Source organism: Sparus aurata, chromosome 4 (genome assembly GCF_900880675.1).
Source record: "Sparus aurata chromosome 4, fSpaAur1.1, whole genome shotgun sequence".
Classification (NCBI taxonomy): Eukaryota; Metazoa; Chordata; class Actinopteri; order Spariformes; family Sparidae; genus Sparus; species Sparus aurata.
This window is the reverse complement of record NC_044190.1, coordinates 32,459,018-32,475,388: the sequence shown is the minus strand read 5'-3', so window position 1 is coordinate 32,475,388 and position 16,371 is coordinate 32,459,018. Positions and strand designations below refer to the sequence as shown.

The following is a 16,371-nucleotide window of genomic DNA, read 5'->3' as shown; positions in this document are numbered from 1 at the left end:
TTGGATGTGTGTGCGTGTGTGTGTGTGTGTGTTTTGGAGGATTAGATGGCCTACTGATCTACACACACACACACACACACACACACACACACACTAGCCATACATGGTTAGCAAGCTGGATTAGGATGGTGTCTTTCTTAGTTCCTGTGTCTCCGGCACTAGATCTCAAGGTTTGTCATCGGACCTGTCTCGATTCAGGTTGACTTCCTGTACCAGAAGCATTGATTTGGGATGAGGTTAGCCTGTCAGAGGCAATAAGGGGCTTTTGAATCCAAAATCTGTTTCTGTCTGTCTCCTTCTCCTTTGGTCTGTCTCAACAACCCTCTCAAAGAGACGCTCCGATTGGACGATGAGCCTCAACACCTTTTTTGTCCTTACTAGGTCACTTTTGATAAAGGGCAAGTTCTCACGGGATGAGAGCGTGCTGCAGCCAAAATGTCACCACTTTCCTGCCTTTGTCATAGTTTAGATCGTCGTCCATTTGGCTGATTGACGTATGTGTGTTGATCTGAAGTTGGCAAGAGCAAGTTGTGCTCTTGTTTGGACTCTCCTAGCCACTTCTGTTCCCGAGTTAGATTTGAGAAATCGGCTCAAACAAAAATGAAACTGACCTTTAGCTAAGATGATCACAGTGTAAAAAATCCATAGTTTTATTTATCAACCCCGCAATACTGTGCACAGTGAGTCAGAACAAACTCAATTAGCTGACTATATTGTCAGATATATATTTGTTAATTGCGTCCTTCCATGCTGATGTCTTGCCTCTGTTTGTCGTTCTCTTCCAGGAGGAGGCGAGCCGGCGCCTGGGTAGATGTGAGCCCAAGGTAATGGCCAGGCTGGTGGACATAGGCACACAGACAGATCCAGTAGTTGTGCTGTCCTTGGCCCAGGCTGCCGTGCTAGGTCTCATCTCCCAGAATGAAGTGTTTGGAGCTACCATTGCACCTAACGGCTTCTACACCGGCGAACCCAAAGAGTCCCCCGCGCCACCAGTAGACGGAGTCGACTACGAGTACGCAGACCAGCTTATCGGAGCCAACGGAGATTACCTCGGAGATAACTTGGGAGAAGACGGTCAGATGCAACCCAGCTGCAGTCAGAGGAGGTGGCAGCAGGGGCCACCCCAACATCCGGATGCGAAAATGGTCGGCCCAGATCGTCACGGCCTGCAAGGCGGTGATGTGTCCTCGTCCCATGTGAAAGGGGAAGGGGTGAACTCTGGAATGTCCTCCTGCGTCCACATGCTTAATAATTTGGCACCCAGAGGTGGTTTGGTACAAGTGGATCCAGCCTCCCTCAGAGGCACCAACAAGAACTGTTCAGAGTGTGAGCGGGAGGCGTCCACACAGCAGCAAGCCAGCACACACGTTCACCCTCCTCCCCCGCAGGTGGTCCACAGAGGAGGGGAGCAGCAGAGCCACAGGGGACTGCAGGGCCAACGCCCTATGGGGGGCCACGTTCGAAGTGGCAGAGAGGATGAAGAGGAGGTAGAACACCAGGGGAACAACATGATGAAGCCCACACAGCAGGAGGAAGCCATCAGCAGCTACTTCCAGACCAGTGAAGTGGGCAGCTATGATTCTACAGAAATGGGCATGGGGGGCGAGTACGAAGACGGCAGCCAGAACATGATGTGGACAGACGGGAGTGGAGGTGGGCAGCAACCGCAGCCTCCGCACCCGCAGCCTCCTCGACGGCACGGCGGCCGCAGAGTGGACCGGCTGGATATCAACATCCAGATCGATGAATCTTACTGCGTGGACGTGGGAGATGGTCTGAAGCGCTGGAAGTGCCGCATGTGTGATAAATCGTACACCTCCAAGTACAACCTGGTCACACACATCCTTGGCCACAACGGCATCAAACCACACGCTTGTCCACACTGCGGGAAACTCTTCAAGCAGCCCAGTCATCTTCAAACCCACCTGCTCACCCACCAAGGTACGCGGCCCCACAAGTGCACCGTCTGCAAGAAGGGCTTCACCCAGACGAGCCACCTGAAGCGACACATGCTCCAACACACTGACGTCAAACCCTACAGCTGCCGCTTCTGCCGCCGCGGCTTCGCCTACCCCAGCGAGCTACGAGCGCACGAGGTGAAGCACGAGCGCGGACGCTGCCATGTCTGCTCGCAGTGCGGCATGGAGTTCCCCACCTACGCCCACCTCAAGCGTCACCAGACCAGCCACCAGGGCCCACACACCTTCCAGTGCACCGAGTGCAACAAGTCATTCGCCTACCGTAGCCAGCTTCAGAACCACCTCCTGAAGCACCAGAGCCCGAGGCCTTACACCTGCTCCCAGTGCGGCCTGGAGTTCGTGCAGCTTCACCACCTACGTCAGCACTCGCTCACTCATAAGGTACTGACAGTTGTAAATACAACCTTTAGACATCTTTAGACCACTAAGGGTTTTTCTTTTGTCATGTAAAAGAAAATTACACTCAAGAAAAGAGGATCACCAAAGGCAGGCTACCACACCTTTGTTGTCACCCTCAGTTCATCTTCTGTCCTTTACCCACTGAGATCTGAGTGAAGTAGGCAGGTAAGAGCACTTAACTGGGCAGGCATCCCAACTCTGTGTTCTTTTGTGGAAGATTTTTGTTGTGACTCTCACAGAGACACTAGTGCAGTGGTTAGCACTGTCTCCTCTGGGTTTGAACCCGCAGGCCTGTATGGAGTTTGCCAGTTCTCTTTGTTACTGCGTGGGTTTCCTTCAGGGGCTCCGACTTCCTCCCATAGTCCAAAGATATGCAGGTTAATTGGAGACTCTATATTGCCCATCGGTATTAATTTGAGCATGAGTGGTTGTTTGTGCATGAAGTGGGGTACACCGTAGGCTGACACATGGACACAATGTCAGCAGAAATTGGCTCCGGCCCCCCACGCCCTCCAAAGGATGAGCGGTTATAGATGATGGATGGTCGATAGCACCCAACTTTAATGTTTAATGAAAGAATAGGAAGCTACTTCGCTAACAACACACTGAGGACATACGTTTTTAATCTACGTGATGCTTTTATCGCTGCAGTGCTAACAACACTGGATCAGTGCTCATTTTTGCAGCACAGTTTATCACCCATTCGCGACTCAATAGAGTCCGCTCCAGGATGTGTGTCCAGGGGAAATCATCATCAAGAGAATCGAGTTTTATAGCTTTTGAAAGAGGTTTGTTCATGTTAACAAATCAGGACTGATCTGAGCTGCCAGATAATTCTCCTGTAAGCCTTCAAAAAAATACCCTCAAAATATGTTTTAATTACCAGATTCTTTTGCAAAACATGCAGCTTGCCCTGTAGAGATGTTATGACCCTGTGATTAGAAAAAGCTTCCCCCAATTAATGTGCAGCGTGCAATTTCTACTGAGGAATAAATATGTCAGCTCAGTGCTCGCGTTTTCACAAAGATGTGTACATCTACAATACTGAGCGTCCTCATGTACTCCTCATTATAGTCCTCGTCTGAATAAAAAGCCTGTAATTGCTCGGTGCCCCCTGCCTGTTTTACACACATGCAAGCAATTACTGTCACACACACAGGTGAGGACGACAGAGATGAGGACGCTGAGATCACAGTTCATTCAATATAACCACAGGGCTGTCTTCTCTCCATTTCCCCCTCAGTTTGAGGCCTTGACGATCGACTCGCGTCCTAAAATCCGCAGCATGTGTAGTCTGGACATTTTTCTTCACTCCGTCAGAGCACAGATGTATAGAGCGTTTCAGCGGGTTTCCAATATAAATTGCACACAAAGGAAAAATACAGAAAAAAGGATTTGGCCTTATTTGATGACTTTGAGGGGAGCAAAACATCCAAACCACACTCACCATCGAAATGAGAGAGCAGCCAGTATTCTCAGTGGACAGGACTTTCTCTTTGGTGGCCTGTGTGTGAGTCCCCTCACTGCTCCCCCTGGTGGACGACAGCGACACAGCACCGTTTGCTGTGCAGACAGTGGGTGGACTGACAGTCTGCCAGATCTGCCTGCTTATACAAACACTGTCTCTCAGCACACTAGTGACCTGTAATACATATTTGTTCTCCTCAATAACCATGAATCCAGTTATTCAGACCCATTCTCTTTTTTTTTTTCATCTGCTGACATTGACTGCAGAGTGGAGTGTATTGCGCAGAGGCACATTTATTTGTGTACAAGCCTCAAGGCCTCAGATGCTGTGAATTGTCTGCTCTTGTGACCCGCTTCTCTATGTTTGTACATTTCCTGTCGCATGCGGTTGAGGATATTACGGGAACAGAATAAGGAAAAAAAAAGAAGGCTTGTTTATGCTTTTGCACAGTCGACGTCCGTGGGCATTATGCTTTTGGTTGTCTGTCAATCTGTCCGTCCCATTTTTGTCTCAGAAACAACTCGTGGGAATATATTCAGATTTGGCACAAATGTCTACTTGGACTCGAGGATGAACTAGATTGTGGTGGTCAAAGGTCAAGGTCACTGTGACCTCACGAAACACGTTTTTGGCGATAACTCAAGAATTCACACATTAATTATGATATAATTACGATAATTATATTTCACTCAACTGTCAAACAGGATAATATGAATAGGTGATGGCATTTAATATCCAACAGGTCAAAGGTCAGCTTCACTGTGATGTCATAATGTTCTGCAATAACACTTTTCCGGCCATCGTTCAACGTCATAACTCAGGAACAGAAGGGGACATTGTCACCGTATTTCACATTTGGTCAGATACTGAATTGGTGACAGTAAACTCGGCTGCTCACCTTGAAGCTGTGGAGAATTTATAGCTCTGTCCTGCTGGGTTGAACTTGTGTGTGAAGAATCCACGATTTAGAATTTTTTAGTTTTTAGTTTGTTTGTTTTCTATCAGATCAGCTTTATTAGCTAAGCATGTGAACAAATGCAAGGAACATGACTCAGATTTTTGTTTTGTAACCCAACTTAAAGAAGCACTTTTTTTCACGTTTTGAAGAAGAATTTTAATATTCACCATAATAATCAGGTAAAAACACAACTTCAGAAATATTTTGTCTTTCCCTAACTCAATTAACATGCTATTCTCGGAAGGAAAACAAGGTCCTCAGAACCCTGTCTGATGCTAGAAAGGTGGCAGGGTCCGCCAATTGTAAACCAAGCTAAACGGTATGAAACTGTGTTGTCTCCTAAGGTCAGTTTGTTTATTCAGTTTATTTAATTTGTGTAGGCTTAATAAACTACGTATCTTTTATGAATCTGAACAGACGTGGATGTAAAGTGGTTGGTGAAGTGTTAAACTGCAGATGTTAATTCTAGTTTAAGCCTATATTTGTACAATTTGGGGAACCTTTTGAAAAGTTTGCCGAATTAACCGCTAGCCGTTTCTCGTTCACAATCTGCCCATGGATGTATAGAAAACTTTCACTGGATCACTTTGATAATGAAGGCAACTTAAAAGCATGATATTTCTCCGGCAAGTCCTGGAGTTAATGATTTTTCTTTCTTCTAATGATTTCTAAGTGAATATTTGGAGTCTAAAAGTATGCGTTTTGAGTCAAAGAAGGGGTGTGGTTTTTGATACTCAAAGGATTTTAAAGAACCTTAATTGCCTCCATGAACTGTGTGCTGCTGCTGCTGCTGCTGCTGCTGCTGCTGTGGCCGACAACTGCTGTTAATGAGCTGGCCGAATCAGTGGTCGAACTGTAATAACTAGCTTCCTGTTGCTTTCAGAACACCAGCATGCACCTTCCCCTTTCACCTCACCCTGCATTTAGCTTCACCGTTGCATCCCCCCTCTCACAGTTTAAATACCAGTGCATTATGTCATAAATTTGCTTCCATCTCTCTTCTAATAGACAATGTGACCTGGAGAAAAATCACAGACACACACGATGCTATATTTAAATGATTAACCCTTTCCTTCTGTTTGGCCTCTGCAGGGGATGAAGGGCCACAAGTGTGACGTGTGTTCCCGGGAGTTCACCCTGTCGGCCAACCTGAAGAGGCACATGCTCATCCACAACAGCGTCCGGCCCTTCCAGTGTCACGTCTGCTTCAAGAGCTTCATCCAGAAACAGACTCTCAAGACCCACATGATCGTCCACCTGCCTGTGAAGCCGTTCAAATGCAAGGTGAGTAGTTTGAACTATTGAACGATGGCAGCGAGTGTAAGATTTTCCAATTAATTTCGGGCGTGAAATGAGATGTTTTAATTCAGCTCGTTTTAATCTAACAGGATTATGTGAAGAGGAGAAGAAGTGAGAAAATAAGATGCTAGGATTTAGTTATATACTTTGATATGGGTGGTTTTGCGAGAACGACGTTCTTACAGTGGGTTTGTGGCAACAACTAGGCAGGATGTATTCACCGTTCTACACCATCTACAAGTAGCCACTGTGACATGTATCTGAAGATGTGATGTGTCGTTGGTCGTCAGTGTCTACAGGATTGGTTGCTTTTTTCCCCCAGGTATGTGGCAAGTCTTTCAACAGAATGTACAACCTGCTGGGGCACATGCATCTCCACGCAGGCAGCAAGCCCTTCAAGTGTCCTTACTGCACCAGTAAGTTCAACCTGAAGGGGAACCTCAGCAGGCACATGAAGGTCAAGCATGGCATGGACGTCTCACCAGAAGGACAAGGTGAGGCCTAACTGTACATAAACTGTATTCTGAAAGAGGTTTTGTAGCACAATTGTATAGAAATGATAACATAAAGGCAAATAGCTCAAAGCGAGAACTATATTTCTATCATGATTAAAGCAATAAAATACTGGGAAATATGATGTGCAACCTTTATGGGTAATGTTGACCCAGGAGCTTCTTCAGGGTGTAAAATTGTACTTGGTGTAAGGAGGACTGTGTCTTTGGAAACTTACTATATAATTACTTTATTTTCCTTCCAGAAGTTCTTCCAGAAATGGACAACCAGGGGGAGTATGAAGGACAGAACTTCAGCTTTACATCACCAGACAATATGGACAATGGTGGCTCCCAAAACCTCACTAAACTTACTACAGCAAACATGGAGGACATGGAGGAGTATTACAATTTCGGGAAGGATACGAGCAGCTACACTACACCCTGAGAGGTGACGGACCAGAGGACATGTTTTGGGTTTTTCTCGAAAAAGGCAGAAGGAAAGTCGAAGAGTTGTTTGGGAGACACTGGGGAAGGGGTTTTCATTTAGTTTTGGCCTCCTTCCAGAAGAGCCAGAACTGCCGGACTCTGATGGGAGGCCAGGAAGGAGATGCACTTCAAAGGAGACGTTTCAGCTCTGCTGCCCACAGCAGAGACACACTGAGACTGTTGACGCGCTCTGGAGCTCCTTTTTTGGGATTACTGCGCTCACCGACTCAAAAAGACTCTCACTGGCGGACAGTCGAATCTCTATGTTATGTGTATGTATCAGTTATTTGAGGAAAAAAAAAAAAAAAAGAAAAGAGAAACACTTGCAGCTGCAGAGCCCTCAGTTCCGTTCGATGTGATAGAAATTCGTTTACCATTTTGCCATTTTTTTTTTTCGTCATTCACAACCAATGTATGCCCTTATAATTTTGACTGAAAGTGCCAGCTAGATACATTTGCGACGACGCCTCCACCGTGTCAGCTATTTACTCACTGTATATCTAACTTTTGATACATAGTCACAACATACTCATAGGTTTGAATGCTCTTACTAAACAGTTCCTAATTGTAGTTACCCGTTTCCTTCGCGGCGCTCAGTTTGAAACAGGCCGGTCATGACGTCGCACGGGACGTTGAAGCCTTTATTTTGACGGGGCACTTGCTACCAAAGTTGCTACTGTCCCATGTCGGCTGGTACCAGAAAACAAAAGTTGCCGACATGTAAAGCCCCCTCCCCCCCCGCCATGTCCTCACTGTACAAATGATTCTTCGACATGCAGTGTGTTCACCCACAGATCTTTTTTGTTTCACATGGTTTAGCTTTATTATTAATCTATCCCGTGTAGTGAATATACTGCTCTAGTTTTTGAATTACCGAGTGAACAATACAAAAGCACTTTTTTCATCGAGGCCCGTCATTTTTTCTGTGAAGGCTGTTCTTCGGCAACGGTGAACTCAGTTGCCTCGAGGAAGAGCTGAGGGAGACGAAGATCGTAGATTCTTCCAAACCTCCGTAACGGCAATATTATTAAACACAAACGGCTTCTCAGTAGGTTTTTTTTGTTTTTGTTTTGTAAACTGCAGTTTTCTTGATATGGATATTTCACAGCTGTCAGTTCAGATGCAAATTGAAGAATGAGCAGTTTGTATTGAGAATCAGCAGTTTTTTTTGTTTTTTTTTTCGTTTGTAGCTTCAGCGATCCTAAATTCAGGACTGATTTCACTTCACTTTCAATTCAGTTGGTTCAGAAAGATATTTCCCTCTCAACAAAATAAAAAAAAAAAAACTGAAAATCTGTTATGGAGATTTAAAAGATGAAAATGAATAGTTTGGAGGTCCTGGTTACATTTGGAGTGGTTGAATTGAAAGTGGACTGACACCGGTCCTGCTCTTCATTATTCTGTTTTGGGGATGACAGTCAGCTCCCCCTGTCCTGCCATGCAGGTCAGCCTTGATATGCACACTAAACCAGAGGAGTGGACTTCTAGTTCTTTTTTGAAATGAGGAATATCAAACTGAGACCTCATGGAAATTGACCATGAATTATTTAATAAAGGTTCTCTAGTTTAAATGATGAGACTGGTGTTTTAATCTGTCACTGGGGGTAATCCTCAGAGTGGAGTATTTTTAGCCACGTTGGTCGCTGTGTGTGTGGCGCTTTCTGTCTGTCAGTTTTTGATCACCACTTTGGTCCTGTCGGGTCATATGGATTGCCATGAAATTTGGCGGGGACACTCGCGGGCGCTGGAGGATGAATCCCTCTGACTTTGGTGACCCTCTGACATTTCCTGAAGCGCCACCACGAGACTGACATCTGTGGTTTGAAATCAACTCAATCATCTATCGGCTGGGAGCAGCTTACATTTGGTTTACACACTACAACATTAAGGAAAAAACACATTAAATAACGGACGCCATTATACTTTTGATTTCACTGAGGTTTAACACGTTGAAATGTATCTAGCCTTACACAATGGTGATTAGTATTCTACAAATACATCCTTCCCCTCCCCACAAGTGCTGCCATTGTTGTGGGACGTTGCTCCCTAGCGATGTCGTGGTATAAGGATGTGTACAGAGTTTTCACAAGTAGCTAATCCGACTTTAAGCGGCCTCCAAGGGTAATTTTTTCAATTCATATCATGTAATGAGCTGATGGGGGGTTAGTGCCTTGCTTTAGGACACTTGGCAGTTGTGGGTCAGGTCTGCTGTCCGTCTGAAGCCTCAGTCAGCTCCGGGGAGGACCTTGGACTGGTCCTACAGCGTTTCACAGATGCCATGCATCTTGCACAGATTATACTTCCATAGGAAATCATTTCCCAGGATGTGTTTGATCAATTTGCTCTGAGATACGACTCTTTTATGGCCGCACATCACAGTAAGTGCGACGTTCCTGACCACTTACCAGTTCCATGGGAACATTCCTCCAGGAGGAAATTAAAAATGGGAGGGAAAGGGTAATCTAAATGCTAATTTCTGGTAATTTTATGATAGAGGCACCTTGTTCATTTTCTTTGACTTGTTAGAGACTGAGAGAGAGAGAGAGTGGCATATTCCCCACTGAGTGCTTCAGTTATAAAGTTAACATATGTCTGGACTTTTTAAGATTGAGAGTGAACAGCAGTAATAATGTGATATGTTCTGTCTGTGTTTGTCTGCTAACTTCAGTAAGATCAGCAGCGAGGCCTGATGAGATGCTTTCTGAATGAGTCTGCTTTGGTAACTTAATAGATAATTATACGGGATAACATAATGAATACCATGTAGGATGAACAGAAACCTTGCCAAAAGGCTAATTAAGGTAACCCGTGATTGGCAATTAACCTGACACAATCTGAATTGTCCTCCTGCACCAAGCTTCAGTTTCTTCTCCGTCTCTTCAGCCGTCGGTAATAATCTGCATGTGCAATTTCGCCCAGAATCAGTTCCAACATGAGCAGTTAGCACGTTAAAGCCAGTGCTACAATGAAGGATGAGCCTTCACAGGCAGAGCCAGCACACAGCTGTCTGACTGGGACCATGTCGACATCTGTTGGTGATGCACTGCAGAGCTTTGCCTCGACTCCCATCAGCTCCGGCCCCCTGCTGGTGCTAACACCACTCGCTGTCATGCACTGCTGAGTGCATGCGACGCCTGCTAGATGAGCGAGCGCACAGCACTGAGGCGATGCACCGCTGGATGGATCGTGTGCGGAAGTGCATGAAATTAAAAAAAGTCAAATTACATCGGATGCGGATGGTGTTTACTGTTAGTGATTCTGGCTTCAACATCTGGATTTGACATCTGGCTGGAGCCCCTGTAAGACTAACTCTTTAGTGCCTGCTGGAGGAGTTTAAATTGGGCTCTTTCTTTCACTAATGTCTCATTAAGTCATTCTCAAGGTTTCTCTAGAAGGCTTGATGGTAAGAACGCCCCCAGTTGTCAGGATAACAGCACTGAGCAGTGCTTCTGCTGCAGTGAAGAACAAAATGACAACCAAGCTGCTTTTTCCGGGGTGATTAAGGATCACTATTTGTTTTATTATTTAACAATTTGTATTCCTTTTTTGTAAATACTGGTCCCTGAAGGCATCTTCTTATCAAAAGTGAAGAAATAATTATATGACACTGTCATGAAAATTTGACTTTAGGATTAATAATAATTCCTATAGCAAAATCACTTAACTGTGCAATACAAAACTGGACTGTTGACAACAGGAAAGGCACAAAACCACGGGCACAGTAACGTGTCTGTGAGCTTACAAATACAAAAAGTGCATGTGAAGTAGCAAACTTTGGTCCTTCAGAATTTCATATAAAAAAGGTTTATACAAAACAGACGGTAAGAATGAGCTACAAATCTACAGACAGGAAAGTATTTCTTCAGATTGTTCTTCATTTGCCCAGAGCTTTGTCCAGGTTGGTCCTGATTGCGTCCAGGAAGTCTGACGTGTTGACATAATGTTCATTCAGCTTGCAGCTGCAGGATCACAGAGCAGGTGTTACAGTTTTAATCAGTCATCAAATGTTTCCTCATGTCAAAACCATCAGAAAAAAGTTAACACATACACACGCTTCACAAAATGTTTACTCACTTTGCCAAGCCATGGATGCAGCCCGCGAGGTCCTTGGTCATCACGCCGTTTTCCACCGTTGCCACGCAGACTTTCTCTAACGTCTGGGAGAACCTGGAGTGTCGCATTGTTACGAGGTAAAGTCACATAAACATATTTCACACGAGGAAAGGCACTAAATTATCAGGTAACGCACTTCATCAAGTCGGTGTTTCCGTCCAGTTTGCCTCGGTGCTCCAGCCCTCTGGTCCATGCAAAGATGCTCGCGATGGGATTGGTACTGGTCTGTCTTCCCTACAAAGCAACGACACGGTCGTGGTTATTAACTGAAACTTGAACATGTCCTGTTATTTAGATGCATTTACAGCTATTGAATCTACTGTTTAGGAGACATTAGTACAACTTTAATTTTTTAAGCTTTAATTTTGATTGTGACTCTGCTGAAAACATCACACACGACAAAGTGCTAAAGACAATCAATTAAAAACACGCCATTATGCTTTTTTTTTTTACACTAATCCCTTTTTCTGCATTTCAATTTCTTTTTAACACTTGAAAGCAGACAAAGAGAAGCTCAGACTGGGTGCTTTTACTCACTTGTAATGAAACAAAACTGAAATGAAACCAGCTTCAACGCTTTAAGTGTCTGTAAATATAAGTGGTAAATCTTTAATAAGTTTGGAGAAATAACTTGAGAAAGCACCTAGTATTTGGCACATTAACATCAACAACTCTAGATTCCAACTGTCTATAACCTTTGGCCCACAACTTAATCTGACCTCACAGACCAAAAAAACCTGAATGAGTCCACTGAAAGCTTTGCCGCGGTCAAACTGTGCATCACTTTGCAAACATTTGCTCAATCTCGTGGACTTATGAGGTCAAATTAGTTCCAGCAGAGCTAGAAGTACAAGAACTGACACACACTAACAAACAAACACAGTGTTCTTAGTTCCTAAACTCAGAACACTCCCGCGGTCTGGTGGACCTTACCCTCTGGTGTTCGCGGTAGTGCCTGGTGACGGTGCCGTGGGCAGCCTCGGCCTCGATGGTCTTTCCATCAGGGCACACTAGTACTGATGTCATGAGACCCAGAGAACCAAAACCTGGACACAACGCAAAAAGAAGGCCAAACATAAAACATGCAACGTGGATCAGATGCCGATAACATCACCCTGTGAGCGAGCCGAGCAACACCGCAGCGGCCTCCTCGTCCTGAGATTAAAGTGCACTTACCCTGAGCCAGGATGTCCGACTGCACGTCTCCATCGTAATTCTTGCAGGCCCAAACGAATCCTCCAGAAGACTTCAGCACCTGGGCCACCATGTCGTCAATGAGACGGTGCTCGTACCAGATCTTCAGCTTGTCAAACTCTGGCTTGTACTGCCTGAAAAAGACGGGATAATAAAAACGTCCCCTCGGTGCCAACTGTTGAATTCAGCTGCCTGACCACAGACCAATAAACCTGTACAGAACAATGTTTGTTCCTCTGGTTTTACCACAATTAAATTGAGATGAGTCTGATTTAGAGTTTATCCCTCGAGCAATGTAATAAAACAAGTGCGTCGAAACTGAATTCCTCATCTGTTCAGTGTCTTACTTCTCGAAGATTTCCTCAAAGATGTCTTTGAAGCGTCCGTCGTAGGCCTTGAGGATGGTGTTCTTGGTGCTCATGTACAGAGGCCACTTCTTTTGGATGGCGTACTGGAAGCAGCTGTGAGCAAATCCAGTGATGGACTGTACGAAGAAGATATAATAAAATGTCAAAACATCACATAAAATGACACAGGTTTTTTCTTAACAAATTGTCTGGAAACACAGACCTCATCTGTGTTGTACATTCCCATCCCACAGCCCCCCGCGGTGAAGTTGTACACCTCCCACTCCTTCGGCTGGCTTCCATCAGCTGGAGAAAACACCATCTTGAACTTGCCGGGCTGGTCGACAACAAAGTCCGTGGCCCTGTACTGAGAGATTAAAGCACCACACGTGTAAATGCATCACACTGTGACGGCCTGGATGCCTCTTTGCGAAAGAGCACACGCGTATTAGCACGTCCTACCTGATCGCCAAAAGCATGTCTGCCAATTGTTATGGGCAGCGTCCAGCCGGGAACCAGGCGAGGGATGTTTTTACAAAGGATTGGCTCGCGGAAAACCGTGCCGCCCAAGATGTTCCGGATGGTTCCATTAGGACTCTTCCACATCTTCTTCAGCTTAAACTCTGGGGAAAGTAAGATGTTTATTAGCATATACTGTATTATTTATACATATTTATGATATATTAGTAAGCTATTGCTATTTGAAAACCTGAAGCATATGGAAGACTAAGACTGCCAAGATAATAAATAAATGTAAAAAATGAACACGTGGCTTGATAAATTAATAAATATTCCATTAAATACATCAAAAATAATATTGAAAATAAATGTAGACAATCAATAATTTATAAAATATATATAAATCTATACTTTGCCTCTATACTTATTTGTCTTTGTATTGATTAATCTATGTATCTATTCAATTCATTAATTAATTATATGTATATTTTTTTCTGTATTTATATCTAGTTTATGTTCAAGTCACAATTACCCCTATTTATTTCTACAAACTTATTTATTTTTTTATTTTCTTTTTACATTTATTAATGCATTTCTGTTTCATTATGAGTAAACGGTGGGGTGTTCATTTGCTCAATAAAGAGGCAAATTAAAGCAGGAATATAATTCATATGTCACATTTGATAAATTCATTATTTCATACATTTATTTGTAATACTACTTGCATTTAATGGCATGTTTATTGATTTTTATTCAAATTTACCCTCAACTCGTTCCTCGTCTGGGGTGATGGTGGCACACTTGACAGCCACGTTGTACTTCTTGGTTGCCAGAGCGGAGTCGATGGTGACCTGGTCATCTGTCTGGTCGCGGTAGGGCAGACCCAGGTCGTAGTACTTCAGCTCGACGTCAACGTTGGACAGGATGAGCTGTGTGTCGACAGGATGTGGATGTGTTATTTGACTGAGGGCGGCACCGCACAGCAGCCACACAAACAAACTGTCAGCTGACTCATAATCATTAAAAAACACTGCTTGTGTTTATCGCTGGATTAATTGGAAAGGCAGTCGAGCTGTATTAGTCTTACCTGTACATTATCATACATAAATAGTAGATTCACAAATGATGGAACGATTTATAAACCATTTATTAAGCAACTTTATTGTCAAGCTGCAACAGGTGTTTACAAACCTTTGCTCATAAAATGCCTTATAAATCATGTTATTGCTTGTTATCAGTGGAATAACTATCAACCAAAGTTGAATTAACTATAAATCTAACATTCATCAATGACATTTTTTATGAAGGCTTATCAAATCACCTTCTCTTTGATGAACTCCCATATGATGCGAGTCATCTCATCTCCGTCCATCTCCACCACCGGCTGGTCCACCTTGATGCGCTTTGTGGCATCTGAAACATTTACAGTCACATTAACAATGATATTAACGATACACTGACCTGGATCGATTTACCGGTTCAATGATCAGTGATTCAACAGCATCGTTGCAAAGTAAAAACATTGATTCCTATCGCTGGCCTCGTTAGCATACGCCGTTATTTTGAAAGTCTTCTTGAGTTCCTTCTGGCTGATGTGCGTCCATCCCTGGTTTGAGTCAGGAGCCTTTAAAGTCACATCCCTGCCTTTAAGCTCATATTCACGTCAATAATATCCCTAAAACGGCAACACTTAAAGGACCCGTGTGTACGATTTAGTCACATCTGGCGGTGAGGTTGTAGGCCGCGACCAACTGAACACCCCTCGTCTCACCCTCGATGTTCCGAGCTTGTACAGTGACCGCTAAAAACACTGGAGTGGGTGGAGTCTATCCCTTTTAAAGGCTCATTCTAAGGCGACGAAAACATTCTTATTTCCAGGTGAGTACACAATAATGAAAAACACAACTACTAAACAGACCCCACCCTCCCTAAATCGTACACACTGGACCTTTAACACACTCCTCTCACCTGTGACACCTGTCTGATCCACCACAGAACCACCAGACGACAGGCCTGCATTTTGTTTTATATCCCTGGCAGTAAACTCCACACAGCGTGACCTTGGGATTATATGGCGGCTGTGATAGCAGTTATTACCTGTCCGGGCCCTTTTGGAACCAGACAACACGTGGACTCGCACACCTTTAGTTTGTCTATACATAAAGATCTATAACTTTCTGTTCTGCTTACAGATCTGCTTGCATTTGTGATTCAGTGCGGATATAGAAACCGGTTTGGTTTGATGATTGGTCCTCTCAGGTTCTCAGGTATGATTCACTGGTGGCAGCTCGCCCATCAAAGCCACATTGACTTCCAGCAGGTTTGCGCCGTCACCTTCTTCAACACTCGCTCACGCGACACTCACTGTTTTGTTACACAAAAGCACGCGACCGCAGTAATGTTGTGAATCCGGCTGTAAATACGCACCACGGTGGAGTTTTGAGTCATACAGTCGCGGGTTTTTTTTTGTTTTTTTTATTTAGTCGACGGCGGACTTACAGTTCCTCCTCTGCTGGAGGCGGACGGCGGCCGGGGAGAGGACGGCGGGGCTCTGCGACAGTCCGGCGGCTGCGCTCCTCGACACGGTGCTCAGAGCTTTCAGGTAACCCGCCATGGTGAGTGAGAGCGATCAGGGTCACAGACACGGGACACTGTTCTCTGTTATGAATGGACAGCAGTGCCGGTACAGCCCGTTAAACCCGTGACGCTCCTTAATCTTCTTCTTGTGGTTTTATGGAGTTATCACTGAGCCCGTGATGTGCACACCGCCTCCTGCTGTACCAGAGGGCACAGTTTGACACACCGTGCCAGGTAAATAATGACGTCACTGGAATGGCACTCAGTAGAGCGCATACCTCCGCAAACGAGAATTCATTCCAACTCAATACAAATTCTTATTTTTTATTATTTATTTTTTTCAGCATTTGGTTGGTCATCAGGTTGAAAACCTTCTAAAAGTAAATGACAAATTATACAAACTATTATTTTATTGTTATTTCCACTGTTTAACGCATATTTTAGTGTGTGAATGAAGAATTTGTAAACTACTGTGCTCGATTAACACACATGAATCATTCAATCATTTACATTGCTTCGACATAACAAAACCCAAACTGATATGCTGCTTGAGCTCATCAATTATACTTTATTATAAATGTCTATCAGCAGCACAGTC

General features: G+C 44.3%; 2 protein-coding genes across 4 annotated transcripts in view; one reads left to right on the top strand and one right to left on the bottom strand.

Moving 5' to 3' along the window:
* znf710b (zinc finger protein 710b) overlaps nucleotides 1–8,657 on the top strand; it is a 28,808-nt gene extending 20,151 nt beyond the window's left edge. For 2 of the 3 annotated variants that reach the window (XM_030413565.1, XM_030413562.1), the window contains exons 2-5: nucleotides 786–2,360; nucleotides 5,897–6,088; nucleotides 6,426–6,597; nucleotides 6,861–8,657. In XM_030413565.1, the coding sequence (XP_030269425.1) occupies nucleotides 828–2,360; nucleotides 5,897–6,088; nucleotides 6,426–6,597; nucleotides 6,861–7,042 (2,079 nt within the window). In that variant the 5' untranslated portion in view covers nucleotides 786–827 and the 3' untranslated portion in view covers nucleotides 7,043–8,657. The remainder of the gene's footprint in view (nucleotides 1–785; nucleotides 2,361–5,896; nucleotides 6,089–6,425; nucleotides 6,598–6,860) is intronic. The other variant, XM_030413563.1, reaches the window with a different exon arrangement.
* A 1,911-nt stretch (nucleotides 8,658–10,568) lies between these two features.
* Nucleotides 10,569–15,907, bottom strand: LOC115579865 (isocitrate dehydrogenase [NADP], mitochondrial-like). The gene is made up of 11 exons (XM_030413566.1): nucleotides 15,696–15,907; nucleotides 14,518–14,609; nucleotides 13,960–14,125; nucleotides 13,200–13,360; nucleotides 12,961–13,104; nucleotides 12,738–12,874; nucleotides 12,373–12,524; nucleotides 12,130–12,242; nucleotides 11,333–11,430; nucleotides 11,158–11,250; nucleotides 10,569–11,042 (listed from the first exon to the last, which is right to left on the bottom strand). Exons 1-11 carry the CDS (start codon nucleotides 15,808–15,810, stop codon nucleotides 10,958–10,960), a joined length of 1,356 nt encoding a protein of 451 aa, XP_030269426.1. The 5' UTR covers nucleotides 15,811–15,907; the 3' UTR covers nucleotides 10,569–10,957.
* Between the last annotated feature and the right edge of the window lie 464 nt (nucleotides 15,908–16,371).